General features: G+C 39.7%; 1 protein-coding gene across 1 annotated transcript in view; it reads right to left on the reverse strand.

The window, feature by feature from the left end:
• The window catches only part of col13a1 (collagen, type XIII, alpha 1), a 105,753-nt gene that overhangs the window by 70,511 nt on the left and 10,927 nt on the right, over positions 1-24,315 (reverse strand). The window contains exons 4-11 of the mRNA XM_052041516.1: positions 21,242-21,292; positions 10,445-10,480; positions 7,941-7,967; positions 6,401-6,427; positions 5,614-5,640; positions 4,565-4,591; positions 1,714-1,740; positions 242-268 (exon numbers count right to left, since the gene is read on the reverse strand). Of these exons, the coding sequence (XP_051897476.1) occupies positions 242-268; positions 1,714-1,740; positions 4,565-4,591; positions 5,614-5,640; positions 6,401-6,427; positions 7,941-7,967; positions 10,445-10,480; positions 21,242-21,292 (249 nt within the window). The remainder of the gene's footprint in view (positions 1-241; positions 269-1,713; positions 1,741-4,564; positions 4,592-5,613; positions 5,641-6,400; positions 6,428-7,940; positions 7,968-10,444; positions 10,481-21,241; positions 21,293-24,315) is intronic.

Raw genomic sequence — 24,315 nt, forward strand, 5'->3', positions numbered from 1 at the left:
TATTGAGAAATTTAACCAGGATAACTCTAAACCGAGGAAAGTGGATGGAATGAAACACCATTAATTATATCCTTGAACTGTTAAAAATGAAACATGAAAAGTATAACCATGTTTTAGGACTTTAACTCCCACTCCCACCCACCTTGGTAGAGTGAGGAAATCTCATATAAAACCTGAATATGAATGCTGTTTTATACCCAGAATGATTATGAAAACAGACCTTTAAAGACAGAATACTTACCGTGAGTGCCGAATCTCCACGTTGACCCTAGAAAATGGAAGAGTAATCAGATTTTCAATGTCAATACTTCATTTATATTGTACCTCTACAGCACTGAAGAAGTTACAAAATGTTACGAAGTATTACAGTAATACAGAAATAGGTCTTTCAGCTCAATTGATTGACACTGGTATTTTTGCTCCATAGATGCTAGAGTGAAGTTTCATCATCTTCTAATCTCAAACTTTAACCTTTTATCAACACTCTCCACTATATACCACTTAATATCACGAGTCACTATATAAAAACACTTTTATGATCAGTAGTGAAAGCACAGAAACAGGCCCCTCAGCCCACTGAGTCTCTGGCAACCATCACCACTCACTTACACCAGTTCTGTCAGTGCCTCTTGCAGAGGTCTGTGACACTACCATTATTTTTAATGATAGGACCTATCAGAGTGATGATGGACTCAGATGGTCCTTGCCCAGCTGCACTGGGTCTGGGTAGATGAAACCCATTTTTTGGGTAGGTGGAAAATGGGTTTAACATGTCAAACTACAAAAAAAACATTAAAATTGTTTATTTAACAGATGCAAATCAGAATAAATTTTGAATCATTACTAAATGTAAAAAGTATCAATTATCAAAAATTGTTAAGTTTGCAAATTAGATATGCAGGCACTTCACCTACCCCATCTGGAAATAGTAACATTTAGCTGACCGTGAGACCACAGTGTGTGTGTGTGTGTGTGTGTGTGTGTGTGTGTGTGTGTGTGTGTGTGTGTGTGTGTGTTGGGGGGGGGGCTGCTGCTCTTGGGACGTTGGGGTGAATGGGAATGAGATTGGTCCTTTGTAAAGTGGTACTCGCTCCAATCCCATGGTCACAGAAAATGTTATGAATTACTGGGAACTCCAGGTTGAATACAACCTGTTGCCAGATATCCAGTGTTTGTAAAACATATGTGTCCAGAACATCTTCGGCGGTGTTGCTCTGAGAAAATTCTACTGTAATAGTGACACCGACAACTAAAACTTCTACTACAGACATAGATCTATAAAACACGTAGATTAAATTTCTTACTCTGTTTCCAGTGAATATGACAGCATTTCATTAAGGCTCATGTCTGGAAGTCTTACATAATAGAATAGAAATGACAGATGGACAATGCTTTGCTGTTGGTATGGAGCCATGGGTGATGTTTCTTTACCACAGGCTGTGGTTCATGAAAGCTTACTACTGAAAGATTAACCTAAGGCAACTGAATATTTTAAACAATGGGAACAGTTTCAGAGTGGCATATAATTTGGGAGGGAAGCAAGCTTGTCTTTCTATTGAAGTACTTATAACATTGGCTGATCATTTACTGTTCCCCCACCCTCCCAAGGTTTCTACATCCTCGCTTATGTTCACAGTCAACTTTATAGTTGATCCCAGATTTGCAAACAAATAGTTAAAAAATGGAACATTTAACATAACATTGCAAGCTTACCTTGTCACCTTTTGGACCATGTAGACCCTGTGCAAAGATAAACAGTGAGCCATATCCAAATGCTACCTTGCTAGGTCACAAAGTTCTATTATGCATCATGATGGTTATACAGAATGAAACTTAAGAATTAAGATCATAAACATATCTTGTGGTGGATGTATTTATTTTTATTGCTTTATATTTAGAATAACGCAAAATATTGACAGTGACCTGGAACAACTATGTTGGAAACTTAATCATAAGCAAAGGCAAGCAGCAAAACCTCAAGTAATTTTCAGTGCAGAGTAGACTTTCAAGTAACGTAATGAAGCTCATGTAAATACATATTAATGCCAGCGCAGAGCGCAGAAAAATTACATTCATTCAGATTGTGTAAAATTCTTGAAGTGTACAAAATATCGATTCATGTTAAGTTTTATTTTCTCGTCTTTTGGATGATCGGTGCACTGAAGGTGGTGAACAAAACTCTACGCAGCATCTTTTAATGCTCTAGTGGAGCAATGGAGTTGTGTTGTGAATCTGCACGCTACTATAGGTCATGCTTGGGCCTGCCCTGATTATGTTGCGAGGTGGTGTCAAATAAAATAGAAGCAAGATAATATGCGTCATCTCTCGTGAGGAAGGTTAGATGATCTAATTGGCTGTTATACCTTCTTGATGTCCGTACAGATCATTGAGTGAAAATGTGCTTTAGTATACAGAGAAGCAAAACAGATCAGCATCCTCAAAATCCAGAAACACAACAAAAGGCATCAAATCTTGTTTCGGGTATTGTTACACACAGTGCTGCCTGAAGAAATGTGTAAGCAAACCTTCCCTTAATGTTAAGAGTGGGTTGTTCTTTGCCATTGAGAGTGCAGCCATCTATTCAGCTGATCCTTCCCTTCCCCTTTCCCATCAATTCAAGATTCCTGCAACGCATAACACTGACCTCACATCTTTCTCTACTTTCTCTCACTCCCTTTGATCCTTCAGCAGTAGTTCTTGGAAGAACATTTATTCTCCCCTAGTGTCATTCTTTTCCATCTGTTCCTACTCTTATAAAACCCTTCACTCAGTCTTCTTTTTAGTAACTTAGCAGGCAGTAATTGACTACTTTATTCATCATGTTTAAGGGAAATTTGATCTGTTGGGCAGCTGTACCAGCCTCCGAATAAAAAGCAAAAATAAATAATATTAGAACAGCAATACTGAGCCGACATTATAAATACACACAAACAAAATAAAACTAAAACTGGTGCCCTCAAGAGCTACACAGCACATTCAAATTAGGCTTCAAGGTCAAGCTGTTCAATCCCTGTAATTAAGCATTCATTTCAATATATCTGCATGGCACTACTAAAGCTGGGGAATGAACTTTGAACCAGTGAACTTGCAATTCACACAGAAACCAGACCGAAGTCAGCTTGTCTCTGTGTTCTGTGTATCCCAGTGCAAAATCTTTGATGATTCACACAGTATAATCCTCCAGATAGCTATTTGAGATTCACTGATAAATATTGAACATGATTGTCAGACACTGCACACTTCAAATACTGCCTGAGTTGCAATTTTGATCAGTTTCCAATACTGCAGCAGAATTGTGACTTTAAAATATTTTCTTAAAGTCTTTTCAGGAAATAATTTTGCAGCCATGGTGTGCCAAAGGTCAGGAATAATCTTATCAACCAGGACCAGGTAATGTTTGAATACAATGCAGTCAATGCTGCTCCTCATTTTCAGTGCTGGATTGGTAAAATGGATAAATTGTGCTTGATCCAGTATCCTGCTCACACCATTCCATGGTCACTCGAACTATATGAGGTCCCACAGGTCTGACTAAATTTGAGGTCTATTTGCTGCAGCTATCCCACAAAGTGGATTCGACCTCAGGAGTCGGATTAATTTTGCATTCAATTCCTCTTCCAATAAATTTCACAACACTTTTAAAGTACTTGATTGACTATTTTGAGATGTCCTGAGGTTATGAAAGGAACTCATGTAATGTACTTCTTCCTTCCTTCGCTTGGTTACCAGGTTCACCTTTGGTTATCCAGCAGTCAACATCACCAAAAACATTTGAACTGGCCATATGTCTCACTGACACTACTGGGATTTGCCTACAAAATTCACCAGACGTTTAATGTGAATGATGCATTAAAGTCATGTTTAATGCATCACTTCTCTTGGCTCAATATATCAGCAATGCTGTAGTTTAAATGAAGGAAGACTTCTTCCTGAGCACAAACTTCTGCAAGGAATGGTTTTCAAAGAGTCATCCTGTTTTTAAAAACTGCCTGGATTTACAAAGCTGAAGTCTTGTAAAGGGAACAGATGTTATAAATCAAACCTTTGGATACACCAAAAATGGAACAAAAGAAAATTGTTACTTTAAAGAACAAATGCAGTGAATTAAAGCGAGCTTTCACTTAACACCACTTTAATGTAATCTGTGCAGCTTGCAGTACAGACACCAGCTATTGGCAATGGAGCAGAGGAATTGCCAGATGCAAGGAGATAAGGGTCCACCTAGTTTGGAGTGTGTAGCAACAATTTAGAGGCATAGATTGGGAACTTAAAAAATATACACAATAGCTTGACTGTTTCTCTGCACAATGTAGAAATACATGCGGCCATGTCTGCACTGCAACCCCAGTCTCTCATTCATTATCAATTCTGAATTATTGTTACACTCAAAAGTGACTGAGCTGGTGACATCATTTGTTCCTATACGCTCTCATCATGTCCTTTATAGTTTGAATTATGGTCTGTAGAACCTATCATTTTAGCCCATTAACCAATGCATTGGTCCCCTTTCTAAATTAAAAAACTTTATTCTTTATTATGTGTTTAATTTAGAATTGCAACTTACCTTTTCTCCTTTATGACCAGAGTCTCCCTTTGGAAAGCAATAAAACAATTAGATGGTATTAGGGAGCATAGAACATTGCAACAAAGAACAGATGGAGGTCATTAACCCCACCCCTCCCAATCCTGATTCAGCATTCAGTGAGATCATGGTTAGTCTGCAATATAATTTCTTATACTTATATTTTTCCTATATTTCATAATACTCAACATTACCAACAATAAAAAAAATAATTATCCAGCTTCAAGTGCTGTTTGTGGGACAGTTGCAAATTGCCACCCTCCCCCCCCCTCACCCCACCACCCCCCCCCCCCCCCCCACCAACCACCACCCTCTCTATGTAGAAGTGTGTCCTAATTATTCTTTTGGATTATACGCGCACCTTCTAGTTTTCTACTTTTCCTCTTTTCTATCCTTTTTTAGGTCCAAAGTCACATTTGTCTATGCTGAAATCACGTTTTTTCATATAGAGGCCTGAATACGGGTGAATAGAGGATGTGCTCCAGACACAGATAGCCCTGCTTGAACAACACATGGGATACTATGAATAGTGCTGGTCACCATACCCTGGTGAAGACTATATTGACTCTGAGGAAGTGCAGTTAGATTTACCCAATTGCATAATCTTTTAACATCTCTTTGTTATTTAATACTTTCATTATGCTTTGTACAACACCACCTTTCTTGGTGTCAAGCAACAAATTGGATAGGTGGCTTTCTATCCCATCATGAAAGTCACTTGGAACTATGATGAATAATTGCAACCCCAGATCCTCGTTCCATCTTACCAATTTCAGAACCCAATCATTATCCCTACTCTCCCTCTCTTCTCATTTAGCCAAGTTCCTAACCAAGTCGATAAACTGCTTTCAATTCCATGAGTTTCTACTTTAGCTTACATTCTCTTATAATGTCTTCTGGAAGTGTGTATAAATAACACCCATCAATTATTTTAGTTACCTCTTCAAAAATTCTGACACAAATCTCACAAGCTATATAGTCTTAACATTTTAAATAGATTACATATTTTTCCTTATTGCAGACTTGCTCACCTTTTCACCTTTTGGACCAGGTAAGCCCTGTGCAAAAATAAAATCAAGTTAGAACTTGAATAAACTATGTTGTGGATTGTGAAGTTTACTCCCTTTAAGATATAAGAAGATGCTTTAAGAATGTTGCAGAAGATTATCACACAAATGTGCAGAAAGTTGTGAATAATAAAATCAGCAAACTCTGAAGAGTTATTTATAATCCAAAACGATATTTGGTAGGAAATGGTGAATATAAAATTTTACATTTAAAAATTATGAGAGACAGACTCCTGTTTCAAAGACTCCAAAAATCTTTGAAACATTTTCCAAAACGTCTGTTAATAGTGACAGTTGTCAATAAGTATTTCAACATTTTGCTAATGCTGCTTATAAAATTCAACTGGCAGGGAATTAATAGTAGGGACTTTGGTGTGTACTATGGAACAGCAACCAAAAATTCCGTTGTTGCATACTGCATACCACCTTCAGGGCTTAATTTGTGATTTCTATCTCTGCAACTTGAAGCCAGATCACAAGTGTTGGTTAGCAAAATGTAGCCTACATTGTCTAATTGCTTACACATGCGCTAAAATATTCATGTATCTACTTGCATGCATATATTTTTTTCATATCAACATAGCCATGCCTGTAAATCTGTTGTGGGTGTACAATGCACATCGAACAATCCTAACAGAGTCCGAACAGAAAAACGAAGCTGTCTTTATCTGCCCCATGCTCAGTGAACCTGAATGCTCATTTCCAGTGCAATATTTTTCAAGAAACATGTTTTGATTCTGGTTACACTTACCATGTCACCTTTAGGTCCAGCTTTTCCCTGAAATGACAAGAATAAAATATTAAGCTCCAAGGGCACTGATATAAATTGTAGCAAATTTATTTAAATTTTCCAACTCCCTTCCTCCATACATTGCGAAATTGGGCGAAGAAATGTACAAAAAATGACATATAACCCATGTTTATGTTCACGTATGTGCTACTTTGCTCTGCTTAGTTCAGACATTGATTGGTCTTGGAGTATTCTCTATGTGGTATCCCTAATACATAAAGGTTTTGTTCATGAATTCAACAATCACTTAAATAAAAACCTCTATCAGAAGAATATCATTCCTTTAACTAAAAGATGAAAAAGGGAGAATTATCTATTTAGCAATTAATTAGCCAAACAGTTCTAATTGCAATCAACAGGGTGGCAGTTTCAACTTCAGAGATGTCAGATTGGCTACCATTCTGATTTTTCATGATATCAGTACGTATTTGAAATTCCAACCTCGCCAATTTATGCATCAAAGCTGAAAGGTGAGATGTTCACACAATCGGTACTTACATATTGCAGTACCACACAGATCAAAAACAACAGCATATTTTGAACATATTACAGCATGGAAATGGACATCAGTCAGATCCTCAGAGTTCAAATGCCGTCAGTGTGTGAGATTGAGTAAGAAGGCAAATCCCAACTGGATTTATCACTGTGGTTCTCCATGGAATTTCAAACTCCATGAGGTTTTGATCTGTTCTGGGAGTTTTCATCACATATGTTATGCAATAAACCAAACAATTGAAAATGCATCGAAGCCTGAGTGTCTACCAAGCACAGAGCAGTCCAGGGCACATAGGAGGGGCTCCCAACCAGGTCTTCAATTGGAATTAGCCATTAGCTTCATTTGTGAGCTTCCATTGCAATATATTCTCCTACTCTCACCTCATACCCCCATCCTGTGGAGTAGGTATAGTATGTTCATGCAATTGAAACTGGATCACTACACCAGAAGATGCATTTGACCAGATGATCTAACCCCCTTGAATCTGTTAACCTGTCTGGTTCACTACCTGTACATGCAGCTTCAGCTTTGCCAGATGAGGTTGGGTGCTAGGATTGTAGTGTTAGTTGAAAGAATCCTAGGTGCTAGGAGTCTCCCAGAATTAAATAAAATCTCCTGGAGTTGACCAAGAGTAACCTGGGAGATGACTGTATCTATCAATATGTAGGAAATCATCCAAGGATCAAGGATTGGACCACATTGAAGCTGCATGCCCTCTCAGGGGCAATTAGGGATGGACAACAAATCCTGGCTTTGTCAGTGATGTCCATATCTTGTGAAGGAATACAAAAAGATAAGGATGTGAATGCTATTGCCTGATTTGCTTTGATCTAAGACCAAAATTACTCTCTTAGCACTCTCTGATGTGGCCAAGTAATTGAATATGTTGTGAAGACAAAGGAAATAATTGAGGCACAAACACACACATAAATATTGGTAGAGAATGTATAGAATCTGTGATGTAATCTTATAATAATATGTAGAAAATTGTTATGCAATACTTACAGATTTACCATCCAACCCTATAGGGCCCTTCAAAATGAATTAAACACTGATGAATACGAATACAAGAACAAACTGTTGCAGAACATAACATTCAAGGCATTTGATTCCCCCCCCCCCCAAGACATTTAAACATCAACATGACAATGAATCCATTAGTTGAATGAAAAACTCAGCAGTTAGTACACAAACACAGAAGCAGAGAAGATGCTCTTTCCCAGACTTGTTTAGTCACCAGTAGTTTGTTAAGATGCAGTTTTTAGCTGGCTCCCATCAGCTGGTAGTGAAGTGTGTAAAGCACGCTCAAACCTGGTCAGTTTTATTGTTTCAATATGTTCACCAAAAGGAAAAAAGACAAACGGAAGCAGCTTGGCAAATTGAACACAACACAGCTGGCAAGAAATCAATATGTTAAATGGTAAATCGTTTCTGACAATATTAACTGTTAAAAGGTATTTTTTTCCAGTTTGGTGCAAGCTCCAGCACTCAACATCTGGCTATTTAATAGTTGACTGAAGGTGTGAGTAAATTAAAAGCACAGGAGCAAATATTTAAAACGCTGTTGAATTTCACATGGATAATTCTAAATCAAAATCAATTACGGCACTTTGGAATAAGTCTGGACTATCCTCCAATACATGGATTATGTTCAAATGAAACAAGGTGTACACAATATTTTTATACTCAAGCTGAAGTCATAGTCTCAGCTTTCCTAAGCCTTGAAAGATATTCTATTCCAAACCTCATTACTTCCCTACTAATTTCCTTGCTTACACTCTGTGGCTGTTTGTTGGATGCATGTATGTACTTTGGCTTTACAGAGTGTGGCTGAATCGTGAGTCAAGTTCATTCCCACAGGAGGCTTCATGTTTCACTGATATCTTGAGTTCAAGTGGTTAAGGTTTACAAACTGTATACTGCCTTCTATGCAGCAAGTTATTCATTATTAAAGCAGTACTGCAAGCAACACTTAGATTCCTAATCAACAACATGGCAAAAGTCACAATATTCCTATCACTTCCTAATACTTATAACTCAACATTCCCAAAATACTCTATGGGAGAGTAATCACAGGTTGATGCAGAACTGAAATGAAATGAGGGAACAGAAAAATGCCAGAGATTTGTTCTTCACCATTTTGCTAACACAGAATTCAAAAACTCTGAGTGTTATTTATCTGAACTTTGGGAAGGAATAAGTGAAATCCCAACCACAGGACATTGGAACAGAGAAACAATTAACTTCCTTCATTTTTGATTGAACTCGGGGAAAGTTTTGATTTTAATTTCTAATTAATTTCATTATGTATTATTCTTGTGCTTGTTATTACTGATCTTTGAGAGTATTATCACTCTTAACTAACTGTATTCCATAAACCTTATTGCTTCACACTTTGCTCAGTAGTAGTGATAAGTCAGAACAAAAGATGTCTGTCAACCCAAATTTTCAGGATCACATTTGCAAGTTTTCATTGAAGGAAAGATTGCACAGTTCATAGCAATCCAAGTAAGTATTATTAGATATGTTTATAGAGAGCTTTCTTAAATCTGTTGAGACTGCAGATTTAAATTTCAGCCATTAAGGATAAGTTTAGAAAGCGGAAACAGATTTCTCAAGCCTCCCTTAACGCCATCAGTAAAAATAGAAAACTAGTTATTCAACTCATTGTAATTTGCCAAGCACCAGAGACTGATGATATGACAATAGTGATTGTGCATCAAATAAAGCCATCACACGTCAAGCACTTTGGGATATTTCTGAGGAAGGGGAAAAGCACATCTCTTTACCTCTGACTAATCATCGTGTGAAAATAACTTTGTTTCTTTCATGAGTAAAAATCAATTTGACAATTTAAACTATTATGTCCAAATGTACTTGAATACACCAGCATTTTATAAGTATGTTTTGTTTTTTAATTTGCTTCTGTGCAGGAAAGGTCCCGCAAAACCACCTTCTTGGTGGAAGCCTCAGTGGTCTGGTGCACTGTAGAGCGATGTAGCTGCAGTGTATGAGATCTGCAGTCACTTTCAGCTTCCTGCCTGTAGCTCTGATTCATCTCTTATATCATGAAGAACTGGCATTAATTAATTTACATTAGTAATCCGGCCTTTTTGACAAGACTAATTTGCACTGTATAAATGTTCCAAGCTTCACAGGACAGTTAAGTAAGGATATTTGCTGCTGAGCTTTTAGCAGAGATGCTCAATGGAATACATTAGAATGAAACCCAAAACTTATGAGAACAGCCTTAATATAGTGAGCAAGCTGAGCTCACGGCAACTTGAAAGTAACAATCAAACCGTGCGACTTTACGACAGGCAGCGTGTACAATGTAGGAACTTGGAAATCAAGGTGGAATTAAATGTACCATTAATTCCTTTCATAATGTTCGTTCATTCATTCAATTATACAAATAAATCAAAGTAATTTGGTTATCATCAGCAAGCTGTTAAATATTACTGAACAAGTGGATTTCCAAAGGAAAAGTCTCTCAAGTGTCAACACACCGGATATCCTGGGAACCCTCTTGCTCCTGGTTGACCCTAAATTGAAAGAAAACACAATTGGGGAAAAGAAAGTTAATTCAAACCATCGCCTTTTGTTTACTGATCACTCGCATTCGTTAGAGCACAAGCAAGGTACTACGATATTCTTTTAACCTGATTGTAATCATATTTCTTCTCAAGAAAGATTTTCTAAACAATTATCCTCATTAGCAAATTCACCCGACTCAATTGAATTAAACCATAAGCAAAGATGAGTGAAAAAATGAGAAGTTGTCCCAGCAATTGTCATACCAATAACCACACTGTGGATAATTGCTGTCAGCTCCATCAGCGCATTCATTTCAATGTCCTGTTCAATGTAAATTTATTGCTACTTCTCCAATGTCCAGTTCTAACTTTGGAAGAACAAAAGGCCAACTATAGAGCTAATTCAAACATGTGAACCTCAGATATGCAGACAGCAGAGCTGAAGCCTGAGCCTGCACAGTTTTAGCTTCTAGATGGAAGTATTTTTATTAAGGGAGAAACAAAAACAGGGAGAAAACAAAAGGCTGCAAACCAATTGCAATCACTGGTCCTACTGGCTGATCATGATGTAAAATTGGTGCTTTTTGTTTCTGAGATTTGTCTGGCAAACAAACCCTAGTGCCTGTCCTGCTCTCAGAGTCAAAGTATGGGTCAAGGCTCTCTGTGAAACTGTGCCTCAGAATCCTCGCAGGCCGGGAATTGCCTGCCACTTTGTTGCTCTCTGCTGTATTACAGAAAAGTTCTACCAGCAAAGTGGGCAAACCTAGACCCTTGACAAATGCAACTTTTTCCTTCACGCTTGGAAGGGGCATCTGGCTGCAGTGCGGGGCTCCCAAGAGTGCAGGTGTTCCCAGAGGGCATGGAGTGCCCTTACAGACTCTTTCCTGGTAACTTCCTACGGTAAGCACCCATTGAACAAAGAAGATGTTTCCTACATGCACTGTTTTTTTCCCATAGCCTGTGCATGTTCCTCTGTTCCCTGGAGACGACTCTGCAACCCACTCCCCCACCCACCCCCACCCCTCCACCCATCATTGTGGCATGCACTCATTCCTTGCCAATACTATCCAGTAGCTGAAAGAAAGGGATTGCATTGTGGTCTGACCCTTTAAGAGCCAGAGCTACTTCCTGAGGTCAGAGCTGTGAGGAAAGGTACTATTAACAGGAGAAATACGACACCCACCTCCAGCTGTTTCTGAAATAGAGTACTGTTACACGAGGGAGCCTGCTGGCATTGTCTTGGAACTGGTGCTAATTAATTTCACGATTTCTTTTAGAGCTTTTCAAAACAGCGTTGGGGAGATTGCTATTGGCAGAAAACGTGACAGATGAATTGCTAAGTCTACACTCACTCCTTCAAACAAGTGGCCACAAATGTGCACGGTCTGGCTGGCAAACTATTTGGTGTGGATCCCATGGTCAGGGAGTGGGAGATGGTGTGGTGTGTGAAGAAAGCTAAAACAACCCAGCAGAACCTGACAGTGCTTACTATGGGTAGTGGGGAGCACCCTTTCTGAATCAGAAATTTACAGCTTTAAGTCCATCTCCAGAGGCCTGAGCACATAATTGTAAATTGATCTCAACGAATCAGAATCAGGTTTATTATCACTGACTTATCTGTTGTGAAATTTGTTGTTCTACGGCAACAAATCACAACGGTTATTGTTGTGATTAACGGGGTTCCTATCCATTTGCTCAGGTAGATGGAAAAATATCACATGATCCTATTCCAACAAAGAGAATGACACTCAACCCTGGCATCCTGTCCAACATCAATTAAATATCACTAAAGAGATTACTTGGCTGCTATCATACTCCTGCTTCTGGGAGCTTGCTGTGACTAAGTTGGCAATCATTGTTTCCTGCAATAGTGACAAAAAGTTCTTCAATGGCTGTTAAATGCTTTAGCATATCCCAAAAGGGAGATGGAAGGTGCTATAGAAATGCAAGTCCTTCTCCTCTCAAGCAAGGCATGAGGCTGAAACACGATATTGCAACGAGTAGGGCTCTAATCAGAAATAGAAGTGCTGGCCGTCTTCCCCTGCCTAGCCCAGAGTACGAAAGCCAATTGACCCATCTTGTCATCACTCCAGTTGAGCTTGGGTTAACTCAGCGCCACAGAGAGAAATCAAACCTCAGGCTTGGCTGGACTGAACCAGATGAGCAATCACTGAAGCTTGTAGGTCTTTATTGTGCAAAAGCTATTGATGTGAAATTGGTGACAGGCGTCAACGTGACATCACGATTAAGTTAAGGCACGGTTTCATGATCTGGGCTATGTTTATAGCATTGTATCCTCATCATAATGAATGTGTGAAATTCAATATTGGTTAAAAAAAACCGTTTGCTACAACTTCTCAAATTTCTAACAAATTGAGTAGAAATTGCGTTTAATGCTGACTTTAATAAGTATACTATTCCAATTCTATCTGTTCTTTACAGAGATATGATATTGTAAACTAAGATTAAAAAGTCAAAGTAATTTTTCCAATTATGTCCATTAATTGGCATGTTATATAACAGACACGTTCCTCAAATGATTTCTGCAGCTGACTGGCTCACGGTCTAACCATTGCTCTCCTGCTACACCACAATATTTGAAGTCAACTTAAATCCGTTCCATATAAAGCTACTGAGAAAAAGCAGACCAGTTGTCCTGTTATTTGTTTGTCATTTGTTAAATGCAAAACGTGGGAGGGGGTAACTCATTCCCAAGCTGTTCCTCATTAGTAATGGTTTATCATGCCGCTTTTGATGGCTAACTAGAAAACCAGATGGTTAAACTATGTTGTCACATTGCTATAGACTTGACTTAAGCTGACGTGAGAGTGAAAAACACTGTAAATAAATCAATTCTTTATGGTATATTTGAACAGGAAATAACACATCAAAGAAACAAAATACTTTCCTATCATCTTTAAAAGGACGTTGCCTTTTCTGGCACATTGACATGTCCACTCTTAGCAGTTCCTATAAAGGCACGGCCATAGTTATCAAGCTCTATGGAGTTAAGGAAATGCAACTACAGAATGAATATAATCAGGCATTTAATTGAAATATAGAGAAAGACTTGCATCTGGCCACTGCTCATTTGTAAAGTGTATTCGATCACATCACCAATTTACAATCCCACAATATGCAAACAAATAAGAATTGTGCATTCAGCAGTTAATTTAGTTAACATGAATCTGAACAATATTGTCATACTTTTTACAACATAGGAGGCCATTCAGCCCATTGCGTTTATGCTGGATTTGAGTATTCCCATCAATGCCACGCCCCACGTTTTTTGAAAAATCCAATACTTCTTGGGCAACTATGCATTATAAAATAAAAATAATGCAGAATGTTGATTGTTTTTGTAAAGATATTTTTAAATTCTGAATTTCTTCCTCAATTGGTCCTTTATTTTCAATTAAGCTCTCAAGACAAGATGTGTTGTTGAAGTAAATGCAACTTATGAATAAATTTAAAGACACCTCTTAAAAAAAACATTGTGATAATTTTCAAATGTTTATTTCCATGCATGAGGTTTCCTGTGTTGCTGCTTCTTGGTTTATTGAAAGAGAGTTAAAGGACAGTGAGGTGCAGATGTGGATTAGTGCGATCTGGCTCATTGTTATATATTGCCTTGAAAATCTCTCAGCCGTTGGGAAATTTACAATGCAGGGGCTGCTCTGTACAACACAGTAACACCGCTGGTAGCAAGACATAACCACAACACGCCAAATTATGAATGTGAATACAGACTCTTATAATGGAAAAGTTGATGAGGCAGCAGTACACATACGTTTGTACACATATGCACAATATATGCACAGATTTTCACGTGTGTCTAATTAAAAAAGAAATAGATCTTGAGCTCTCCAAATTATGGGTTTTCCATGAATTTACTTTCAAACAAAATTCACCGAAGTATTTAATGTGGTGGTTTGTTTAATAAAAATGGCATTATTTAGAAATTTCAAGGAACATGTCATACTATGTCCAACAGTTAAACAGATAGTGAATGTGAGATCAAATGTGAAAATATATAAACATAAAGCACTTTAATCCTCAATAGATTTGTTTTAAAGTTGTCATATTGTTCCTTTTTTTCCTTCAAAAAATTCTCATCATTTTGGATTGTTTGATGTGGTGCAGCTATGGCTCTGAAATGTGAATCAAGATTCCACTTCAGGTAATAATCTTGGCACAATAAATGTAGGAGTCAGGCATAGAGAGCACTGAACACTTCTTAAGGGAATTTACTTGTTTGCTGTCATTAACTATTGGTGAAGGCAAATTATGTTGCTTTTTATTATTTTTATTCTGAATTAGATGACTAAGTTTCGTATTTCTCACAACATAGGAGGAGGCCATTCAGCCCATTGACTTTGTCAGCTTCTAGAGCGATCACAATAATCCCAGTCCCTCACTTACTTGGCTATAAACTGACCTCCCTCACCTGCCCATCAACTCCACCTTATTCCTCCCACCCACCTACACTAAGGACAATATACAGTAAACAACTAACCTACCATCCAGGACATTTTTGTGGTGTTGGGGAAACTGGTGCACCTGGGGGAAACACACACCGTCGCAGGATGGCACAGTGGCACAGCCAGTAGAGTTGCTCCTTCACAGCTCCAACCACTTGGGTTCAGTCCTGACCTTTGGTGCTGTCTGTGTGGAGTTCGCACAATCTTTCAGCGACTGTGTGGGTTGCCTGTGGGGGCTCTGGTTTCCTCCCACATCCCAAAGACCTATAGGTTAACTGTAGTCCTTAGCTTGTAGGTGAGTGGGAGGAGTTGATGGGAATGTGGGGAGAATAAAATGAGATTTGTGTAAATGACTGCTTGATGGTTGGTTCAGAGTTAGAGGGAAAGAGCCATCTCTGTGCTGTATTACTCTATGTTACAGGGAGAACTTGCAAACTCCACACAGACAGCACAACCATGCTGCTTAATCTTTATTGGTGTTCAAAACGAATTACTACATAAGAGGCAATCACTAACTTTAGAAATTTGTGGCACAAGTTCAAAGCTCCATCAATACGGAATTTATCAAACAAAAAGTTTGACAGGATGTATTGAAAAGTAATATTTTCTCCTTTACCCCATCAACAAGTTGCATTTACAGAAAAATGTATGTAAAGAAAATCTCAAGGATGTCATAGTAGTGTTAACAGAGAAAAATCGATCTGAAGTCACATAGATATAACAACAATTTCCTGATAGATGTGTATAAGATTATAAGTTATCTTTATTCGTCACATGTACATCGAAACACACAGTGAAATGCATCTTTTGCGTAGAGTGTTCTGGGGGCAGCCCACAAGTGTCGCCACATTTCCAGCGCCAACATAGCATGCCCACAACTTCCTAACCCGTAAGTCTTTGGAATGTGGGAGGAAACTGGAGCACCCGGAGGAAACCCACACAGACATGGGGAGAACGTACAAACTCCTGACAGACAACGGCCGGAATTGAACCCGGGTCGCTGGCACTGTAATAGCGTTACGCTAACCACTACACTACCATGCCTAAACAGCGTAGACAGTCAGAATTTTTTCTCAGGGTAGAAATGTCAAGTTTGAGGACATGAATTTAAGGTGAGAGGGGGAAAGCTTAAAGGAGATGTGCAGGGCAACTTTTTTTTTTACACAGAGAGTGGTAGGTGCCTGGAAGGGACTGCCGATGGGAGTGGTGGAAGCAAATACGACAGTGGTGTTTAAGACACATGAATATGCAGGGAATAAAAGGATATGGATCACGTGCAGGCAGAAGAGAATTAGTTTAATTCAACATTGTGTTTGGCACAGTATTGTGGGCTGAAGGGCCTGTTCTTGTGCTCTACTGTTCTATATTCTATGTAACTCAGAGAAGTGAAAAGAAAGCAAGAGAGAGGGGGACTGAGGTAGAGAAGTTTAGGGAGGGAATTCCAGAGCTTAGGCCCGGAACAGCTGAAGACACAGCCGCCAACAATGGAACAATAAAAACTAGGAATGCTGAGGAAGCCGGAACTGAAGGAGTGCACAGATTGTGGTAACAACTGCTGTCTACAGTTTGCCAGATCACGTAGCATGTAACAATGAAGTCTCTGCATCTGCTTGGCATGTACAGCAGGCGCTCCCGGAATGATGCCCACAAGAACGTCTCACCTTGAGGAGACTGATAATATTGCTCTGTGCTTTAGTGGCTCTTGTTATACCTGTGCTACACTGCTGTGCTTGGCCAAGCTCAGTGATGCGAGGAGCCAGGGGAGTATAGGGTAGCCCCTTCCCCCAGGATCCATCCCTCAGCTGCCGAAAGTGTCCAGACTCCTGCAGGATGAAAGAATCCTGTGAGCTTCCTGGAAATGTGGCATTCATGATCCACAGTCACCTGCACGTCAAAGGAGTGGAAGCCACTCCTGTTCATAAGAAGAAGCCCGCATTGGCACAAGTGCAGCCAAAGAATGCCTGCACTCGTGGGAAGCCAGCAATTCTGGCAAACCCCAGTGCCAAGATATCACTTCCACCTCAATGATATCAAAGTGTACGACTCATCTATCCACGAACACAGAGCTTGGGTGACCTGTCTCATGCTGTGGTGAGCAGCACTTTGGGAAATGTGACAGAGATCTGCTGCAGCTGCTAGGAAAGATCCTGTGGCAAGGAAATTCAGTATCAGTATGACCTTGACCTCCATAGAGAGAACAGTTCAAGCACAGGAGTGTTTCCAAAGATCTTCCCACAGAATGCCGCATACATCTCCAATGGTAGATTTGAAAAAGCTGAACCTACAAAACACATTGTTCAGCAGAGGTCCATGTAGGAGGGAGGTGGTGTGTGTGAAGACTCTTTGGGAGTCGGCTCTTTACAGACGGGCATATCTGCTTCCTGCCCTTAAGCTTTTGACCAGGCATAGACATAAAGATGCCTCCAGTAATAGAGCTGCCAGCAACGTTCTGGTGAGGCATTGAATGAGAACCGAGCTAGCTAAATGCTGGAAAGAACAGCCACTGTTAGTTTAAGCACGCTTTGTGTAGAGTTTGGAATGTGTCCGAGCAGCCCGCAGTTAGTTCTGATGTGGCCGATGTCAGCAGTTTGTCTATTAAATAGTAAAAGAAGTGACAAACTAGCACCAGGTGCTCCTGGTTCAGTTGAGGCTGGTGCTCAGAAATGAGCCTTACATGAATACTGATGTCATTCAGTGTGCATCTGAAGCTGGGTAACGGTCAGGCACATTGGTGCTGATCGTGACTGGAAACACACAGTCCAATTTCATGATTGCTGCAATTTCACGATTGCTGCAATTTCACCTGGAAATGATCACAAATAGATTTATTCCAGGTGAAATCAAAATTGCATCACCTTGCACTGTTTTGTCAGTGCTACTCAATCCAGTTTTTAAGTAATTTTTTCAGCAGAGCAACCGTTCCAAGCCAGTGTTAATGCTCAAGACAAGCTTTCTCACAACCTTCATCCAACTCATCACGAATTCTTCCAAGTATTTGTCTTGCTTGCCAAGACTGGAAAATTCTACCTTTGATGAACAAGAGATATGTTCTTTGTAGCAATTGATGAGGGCAGATCCATAAAATTCTAAGAGCTATAGATAGTACAAAAAGGGATATATTTACCTTAACAGAGAGGTTACTCACAGGGAGCCACAGGTTTAGGGTAGAAAGTTTGGAGGTGAATTGAGTAAATGAATTTCACCCCAAATGTGACTGGGAAGGGACAGGAGGAGAGGGTTGTGCTGGACTTCACTGCTTGAGGGTTGTTTAGAGTGGAAACCTTCATCAGATTTAAAATGAACCTGGAAGCGCTGTAACCTCTGTAGATGTGAATCAAAAACTGGGATTAGGCAGATAGCAATTTTGGATGGCATGTAAATAATGGGCTGAATGGCATTTCCATACAAATGCCTGTGACTCCCAAAGCCTCAACCACTTCAATGGGTTGTGAGTTCCGCACCATTGGATTAAGAAGTTGCTGAACTGCCATTTTATTGTCATGTGCGGGCTGGGTTTTGCAAGGGAATGCTAGTGACTCCTCACGTACATGCCAAGAGGTTCAGGATTTCTCTGACTCATTAACAGCTGTTCAGCAGGAGTTCTGCGACCAAGTCCCCAGGAGGTTTGGTGATGAAGCACCAAGTTACAGTAATTACCCAGCACCAAAGCATGGGAATCTGCTTGAACAGTGAGCTCCACGCCTAAAAATGGCCAAAAGGAACTAAGTTGTTCATATTTTTAGAATGCTTATTAATTGTTTGAGTTTGATTGAAAGCTTTTAAGTGTTTCTCTGCTTTAGAGCCATTGAGTTATATAACACAGAAACAGGCCTTTCGGTCCACCAGCTCTATGCTGACCATCATGTACCCATCTCTATTAATGGTATTTACCAGCACGTGGTTCTTAGCGTTCCATTCAACGATTCAAATGCCCAGCTAGGTACTTCAACGTTATGAGACAACCTGCCTCTACCGCCCACTCAGACAGTGCCTTGCAGATTAGTGTTTTCATTTATTTCAAGTTTTTTAAATAACTAGAAATTCTTTAATACTTTGATTAATTTATAATAGTTTTGGAGTTTTTTTTAATGTTTCTGAATGTCAAGGGTGGGGTTTAGTTGCGTTTGGAAGTTTCTTGCTTCTGGTTTTGTGGGAGCAGCTTATCACATCAAATACCATCGTAGTCAAACAGCACAGAAACAGGCCATTCAGCCCTCAGAGTCCGTGCTGGCATCAACCACCCATTTACTCTAATCCCATTTTATTCTCACCACATTCCCATCAACTCCCCTCAGATTTTACACTCACCTATACACTAGGAGCAATTTACAGTGGCCAATTAACCTAACGACCTGTATGTCTTTGGGATGTGGGAGGAAACAGGAGCTTCAGGAGGAAACCCACATGGGAACAGGGAGAACGTGCAATCCGCACATAGACAGCACTGGAAGTCAGGATCAAGTCCGGGTCACTGGAGCTGTGAGGCAGCAGCTCCACTAGCCTCCCCAAGGGACGGGATTTACACCCGGAAGGCTCTACTATGGTGGGGCCTCTGGCCACAGGGGAAATGACTGCCTTCATCCAGCAACCTTCAGGAACATGAATGAGCTAAGTTTGGCTCAAGTCTGTGGATCAGTAGTGAAGTATGGCAGTTCACCACTGACCACAGAATATTGGACATTAACTGTTCTATAATTAGGACCCCTAGCTTTAGTATAGTACAGAAATGGAAATGTCTACACTCTACCTGGTCAAACATTTTCACAATCTCATACAGCTGAGATGCAGATGTACTTGGTATGAATCAAGTACAATCAATCCTATGTTGTTTAGTTGGTAAAGCATTTGGAGATTTGTACATGTTGTGTTGGGCATCTAACTAATTGCACTGATGAACTAACTAATTGCATGATATTGATAAAATTACTTTATCTTGAAGTAATACCATTTAAACTTCTTGGCCTAGATGTGCTAAATTGGCACTGCTATTGGCAAGGCCAGAGGCTGTAGACCGGGACGAGACCAGCGTGAGGTGGGAAGGGGTAGGATTGTGGTGCAGGAGGAGGTGGGTGATGGGAAAAGAGCTATCCAAAGAGGTGAGGGTTGAGGGAGTGGGCATCAGATTCTGGTGCTAAGGTGTAGGGTGGCGGTGGGGAGGTAAGGGCCACTGGAGACCATGTTCCTTGAGAAGAGAGATTGGGGTGGGGGAAGGGGAGGTATCACAGTGAGAGGTGTGGCAGGAAATGAAAGCTTCCAACTGGAGATCTTAGTGAATCACAGGATTGCAGAAGAGATGGAAGGGTTGTGGTCTGGGCCCTTGGAAGACTGAGATGAAGATTGGAGGGTGAGGAAAGTTGGGGGGGGTGGGGTGGATTTGGAGACCTAACGATGATCGTGCCCAGGACAACATGATGCAAGTACCCCACTGTCCGCCCACAGGGCTGATGCACAGGCAATGACATCATCCCAAGTACTCTTGGTGTGGAAATAGCATCAGACATGTACAGATGCCTCACCACAAGAGGTGCCCAGTCAAATTTCTGCAACCATGGAAAAGCAACCCAGAAACATTTGTCATCACGTGTGATCCACACAGAAACAGTATTTTCAAACACACGGCATTGAAAAAAAGTGCTTTGTTGACTTCTTTGTTATTTTAGTTTAGACTGAATGACACAATCAGAAGAGAAGTTTCTAACTGATCCTCTTGGTGCAAAGGCACACTGCACCAGTAAAACAGGTAATAAATTATATCACTTTTGGTGCTTTCTTATTGAAGTCACTTCCTTTAAGAAAGTCATTAATGAAAAAATATTCTATAACTTGTGCAGATTACTGAGATTTTTTTAAATTGTTTTTTGGGATGTGGCTGATGCTGGCAAGACCAGTATTACTGTCTTTCCCTAACTGCCCTTGAAAAAGTGATGATCTACCTTCTCAAACCAATGCAGTCCTTCTGGTGCAGGTACCTCCACAGTGCTGTTGGGGAGGGAGTTCTAGATTTACATACAGTGATGATAAAGGAATGCTCTTAGATTTCCAAGCCTGGATGGTGTGCAATATGATCCTTACTCAAAAATTATTCTCATTCAAATAACAATATTTAAAACAACAAAATGCAATGAGAGATAAGCAGCATCTGCTACACGTAGAGAGCACCGACATTGTTTACATTACTGCTGCAGAACATTCAAACCTGCGCTGGTTTATATTCTACTCTTTCCTGTTCCAACACACAGTAACTGAGCACACAGTGAGCAAGGAATCAGTAAAATACAGTAGGACTCACAGGAGGGCCACGGGGTCCAATGATTGAGATGCCGGGATCTCCTGGAGCTCCCTGTGGTAGAAGGGGAAAAGGCAATCAGAATCCATACAGAAAAAGATTATTGTGGATCTCCTCTTGTTTATGATGAAAATCTCCTCCTGGAAACCAAATCACAACCAACATTCTGAATAAAGTGACTACCCATCCTAACTAAGAATAGATTGTTGTGTATGGAGTTTGAAAGTTCAAGACCGGTGAGCTCCAATCTCAGTTGTAGCATTCAGGGTGTGCATTGCAAATCATATACACAGTAACAGCCTTTTGTCCTGTTGCATCTTGGTACATTTTACAAAAAACAGAAAAACATCAAATAATTTTTCATTAAAATGCAAACAGGGATGCATCTTTCTTTTGTAATCTTACCTAAGCTTTTCATCCCCTTTTTATTTGCCTTTCAATGGTTACTGAAGCACGTACTATCTATCTCCCAAGAAAATAGTGGACCAGAAACTTATAATATTGCCTGCTGCCCAACAATATGACTGGTCATGATTGTATAGGATAGTTTGTTAGAGTATCATCTTCCTCTTTCTCATATTGTTTTCTCCTTGTTGATGCAGGAAGGTTTCTTACACTACTTCCTATGACACTACTCAGAATCTAAGAGCAAGAGGGGGACCAGTGACATGCCTGTGGCAGCTCCTTGAGAGAGGAGTAAGACCACTGCCAATTGCTCTTCTTGCCTGGGCTAACACATTGATAGTCCAAGCAACCTACTAACACCAAAACCCAGGCAACTTCTCAGGCCCTCCAGTGTATATGCGCTTCTATCATCTTTCTATGTAACTGAAGACACCTGACTTAACACAGGCCAGAAGTTAGAACTGGCAGTTTATATGTATGATGCTACTCAATGCATCTTTATCTCAATCACTGGAAGATTTTGAAAACTAAGATTTGTATTATGGCTAAATCCTTATGAAATTACTACTCCTATTGCTAAGTCTACAATAGCAAGACTATGCATTAACGTGATTAACAAAGTGTATTCCGAATGCAGTGAAACTGTAGTATCCTAAAAGCAAAATGGCCAATTTACTCAATTGTATTTCTGGATATGGAAACAATATTATTTGCACTTTTGCACCTTACTACCATGTACGTGACCAAGCAGTTTGTCTGTGTCTGGCAGCAAGCTGTGTAAAATGTAACATCCAAGAGTGCTTTGTGAATATTTCACGGTAAAGAATGTTTCATGTGTTAAACAAAGTAATCTTTATTTCAACTCAGCAAAGAATGTGACAGGAACACACTGCAGAAGCTTTAGGCTGAGTGCAGCAGACTGACAGCTGACAGCTCCATAGTGACTGTCAGCCATTGGGACGTGGGCCACCTTGGAATTTGACACCTGCTCAGCCACATGAGGAAGTCCGAAGTGAGACCCTGACAAATCTGACCTCTTGCTCTGCTGCTGGACCCACCGCTAACACAGCAATAGAGCACTGACATACTGAGGAGAGAGGCTACATGCATTTTACAACCAACCCTTGATGTTATACCAAAGAAGGCTAGTTTACAAATGGCTTGTCACCAACTGTGTGGAGAAACCTAAGTGCAGTTATGTCAGTGAATTGTTTAATTTTAATATTTTTAATTATTTATTGGTATTGTAAGGTGCATTTAATGAAAGGTATTTTTTAAAATTTTGTTGTTTAGCTATTTAAATCTATTTGAATAGTTTTAAAATCTCTATGATAAATTAAAAAATAATTCAAAAGTCCTTGAAAAGATACTCTGTGGTCCGGGTCTGAGGTCTACTCGACACTTAGAGCCTTCTCGGGGTCTGTGGACAGGAGATCAGCTCGTTCTATCCTCCATACTGGAGAGAGCAAGTCTACATGGGCACATAATCCAAGCAGGCACGGACTCTGGCCAGATCCAGTCCCACATGTTACTAAGACCGGAAAAGGCATTATTTTTAAATGGAGAATCAAAGATGCGCATTTATAATTAACCAGTGCATCAATGCAAGAACAACCTGGCTTTACACCATCACTTTGTTGTGTAGATTGGGGATTGGGCTAAATGTGGCAATAGAAGGAAATAACACTGCATGATGTTTAATGTGCATTAGTCAACTTGGACTTGACTACATTTTGCTAGAGAGTGGCTTATTCCACATGTTTTCTGGATTTGATGCTGGTAGTGGGCAATAGTTGACTTAAATGGTGAGTAAATGATCCATACCTGTAGCTACTTAGCCATTGTTATTTGGAATGATGGCTGACAGTGCCTCTGTTCACAACAACCATATTTCACTGATTCCTCATTAGTACTGTTACTCTGGCTCAATGGAGATCTTGCAACTGTTGTAAATTGCTAAGTCTGTGCAAGGTGCTTGGAGTACTTGAACAACTAATACTTGAAGAGAACTGGAGTTTGGTCACTTAATACTGAAACTTGGACTGTGGGCGTCTGCCAACTCCAGATCCATGCTATATTTCAACATTAGGTCAAAGTGAAGCGCATACACAGTCTAAGAGCCTTGACTTTAGAACACAAATCCCACCTAAAGGTTTTCTGAGGCAACGACAAAACAAAATTATTTGTGAAGGTTAGTTTTATAGTATTTAGAATTCTTCACATCCCCAAAGCAGATTTAAATAACATATATCGTTCTATCAGTTTGCAGTTTACTCAATGAATAAATCTAAATTCCACAGAGTTATGGCTCATCATGATCCATTCATCGTTTGGCTTGAGAGCGAACCAGACACAGTGCCCCCAGTTTCAAATACACATACAGTCAATCAGATTCAGGATTATAAACACTGTTCACAGTTAGTATATTGCAAGTCTTTTAAACCCGATAATGATTTGATAAACTGATGTTAGAAAATGAATGAACGTCATTTAAACAGATTCAGATGACTTGAGAAATGAGAAATGGATTTCAACAACATATACAGACACAATACTTGAAATACTTTTTCATATATTGACCATTTCAATTTTCCTTAAACTAGTTTTGAAGTCATTGGTACATCAGCAATGACTAACTTCATCACTTTAAAAGATTCTATAAACCTTTTTTT

Source organism: Pristis pectinata, chromosome 30 (genome assembly GCF_009764475.1).
Source record: "Pristis pectinata isolate sPriPec2 chromosome 30, sPriPec2.1.pri, whole genome shotgun sequence".
Taxonomy (NCBI): Eukaryota; Metazoa; Chordata; class Chondrichthyes; order Rhinopristiformes; family Pristidae; genus Pristis; species Pristis pectinata.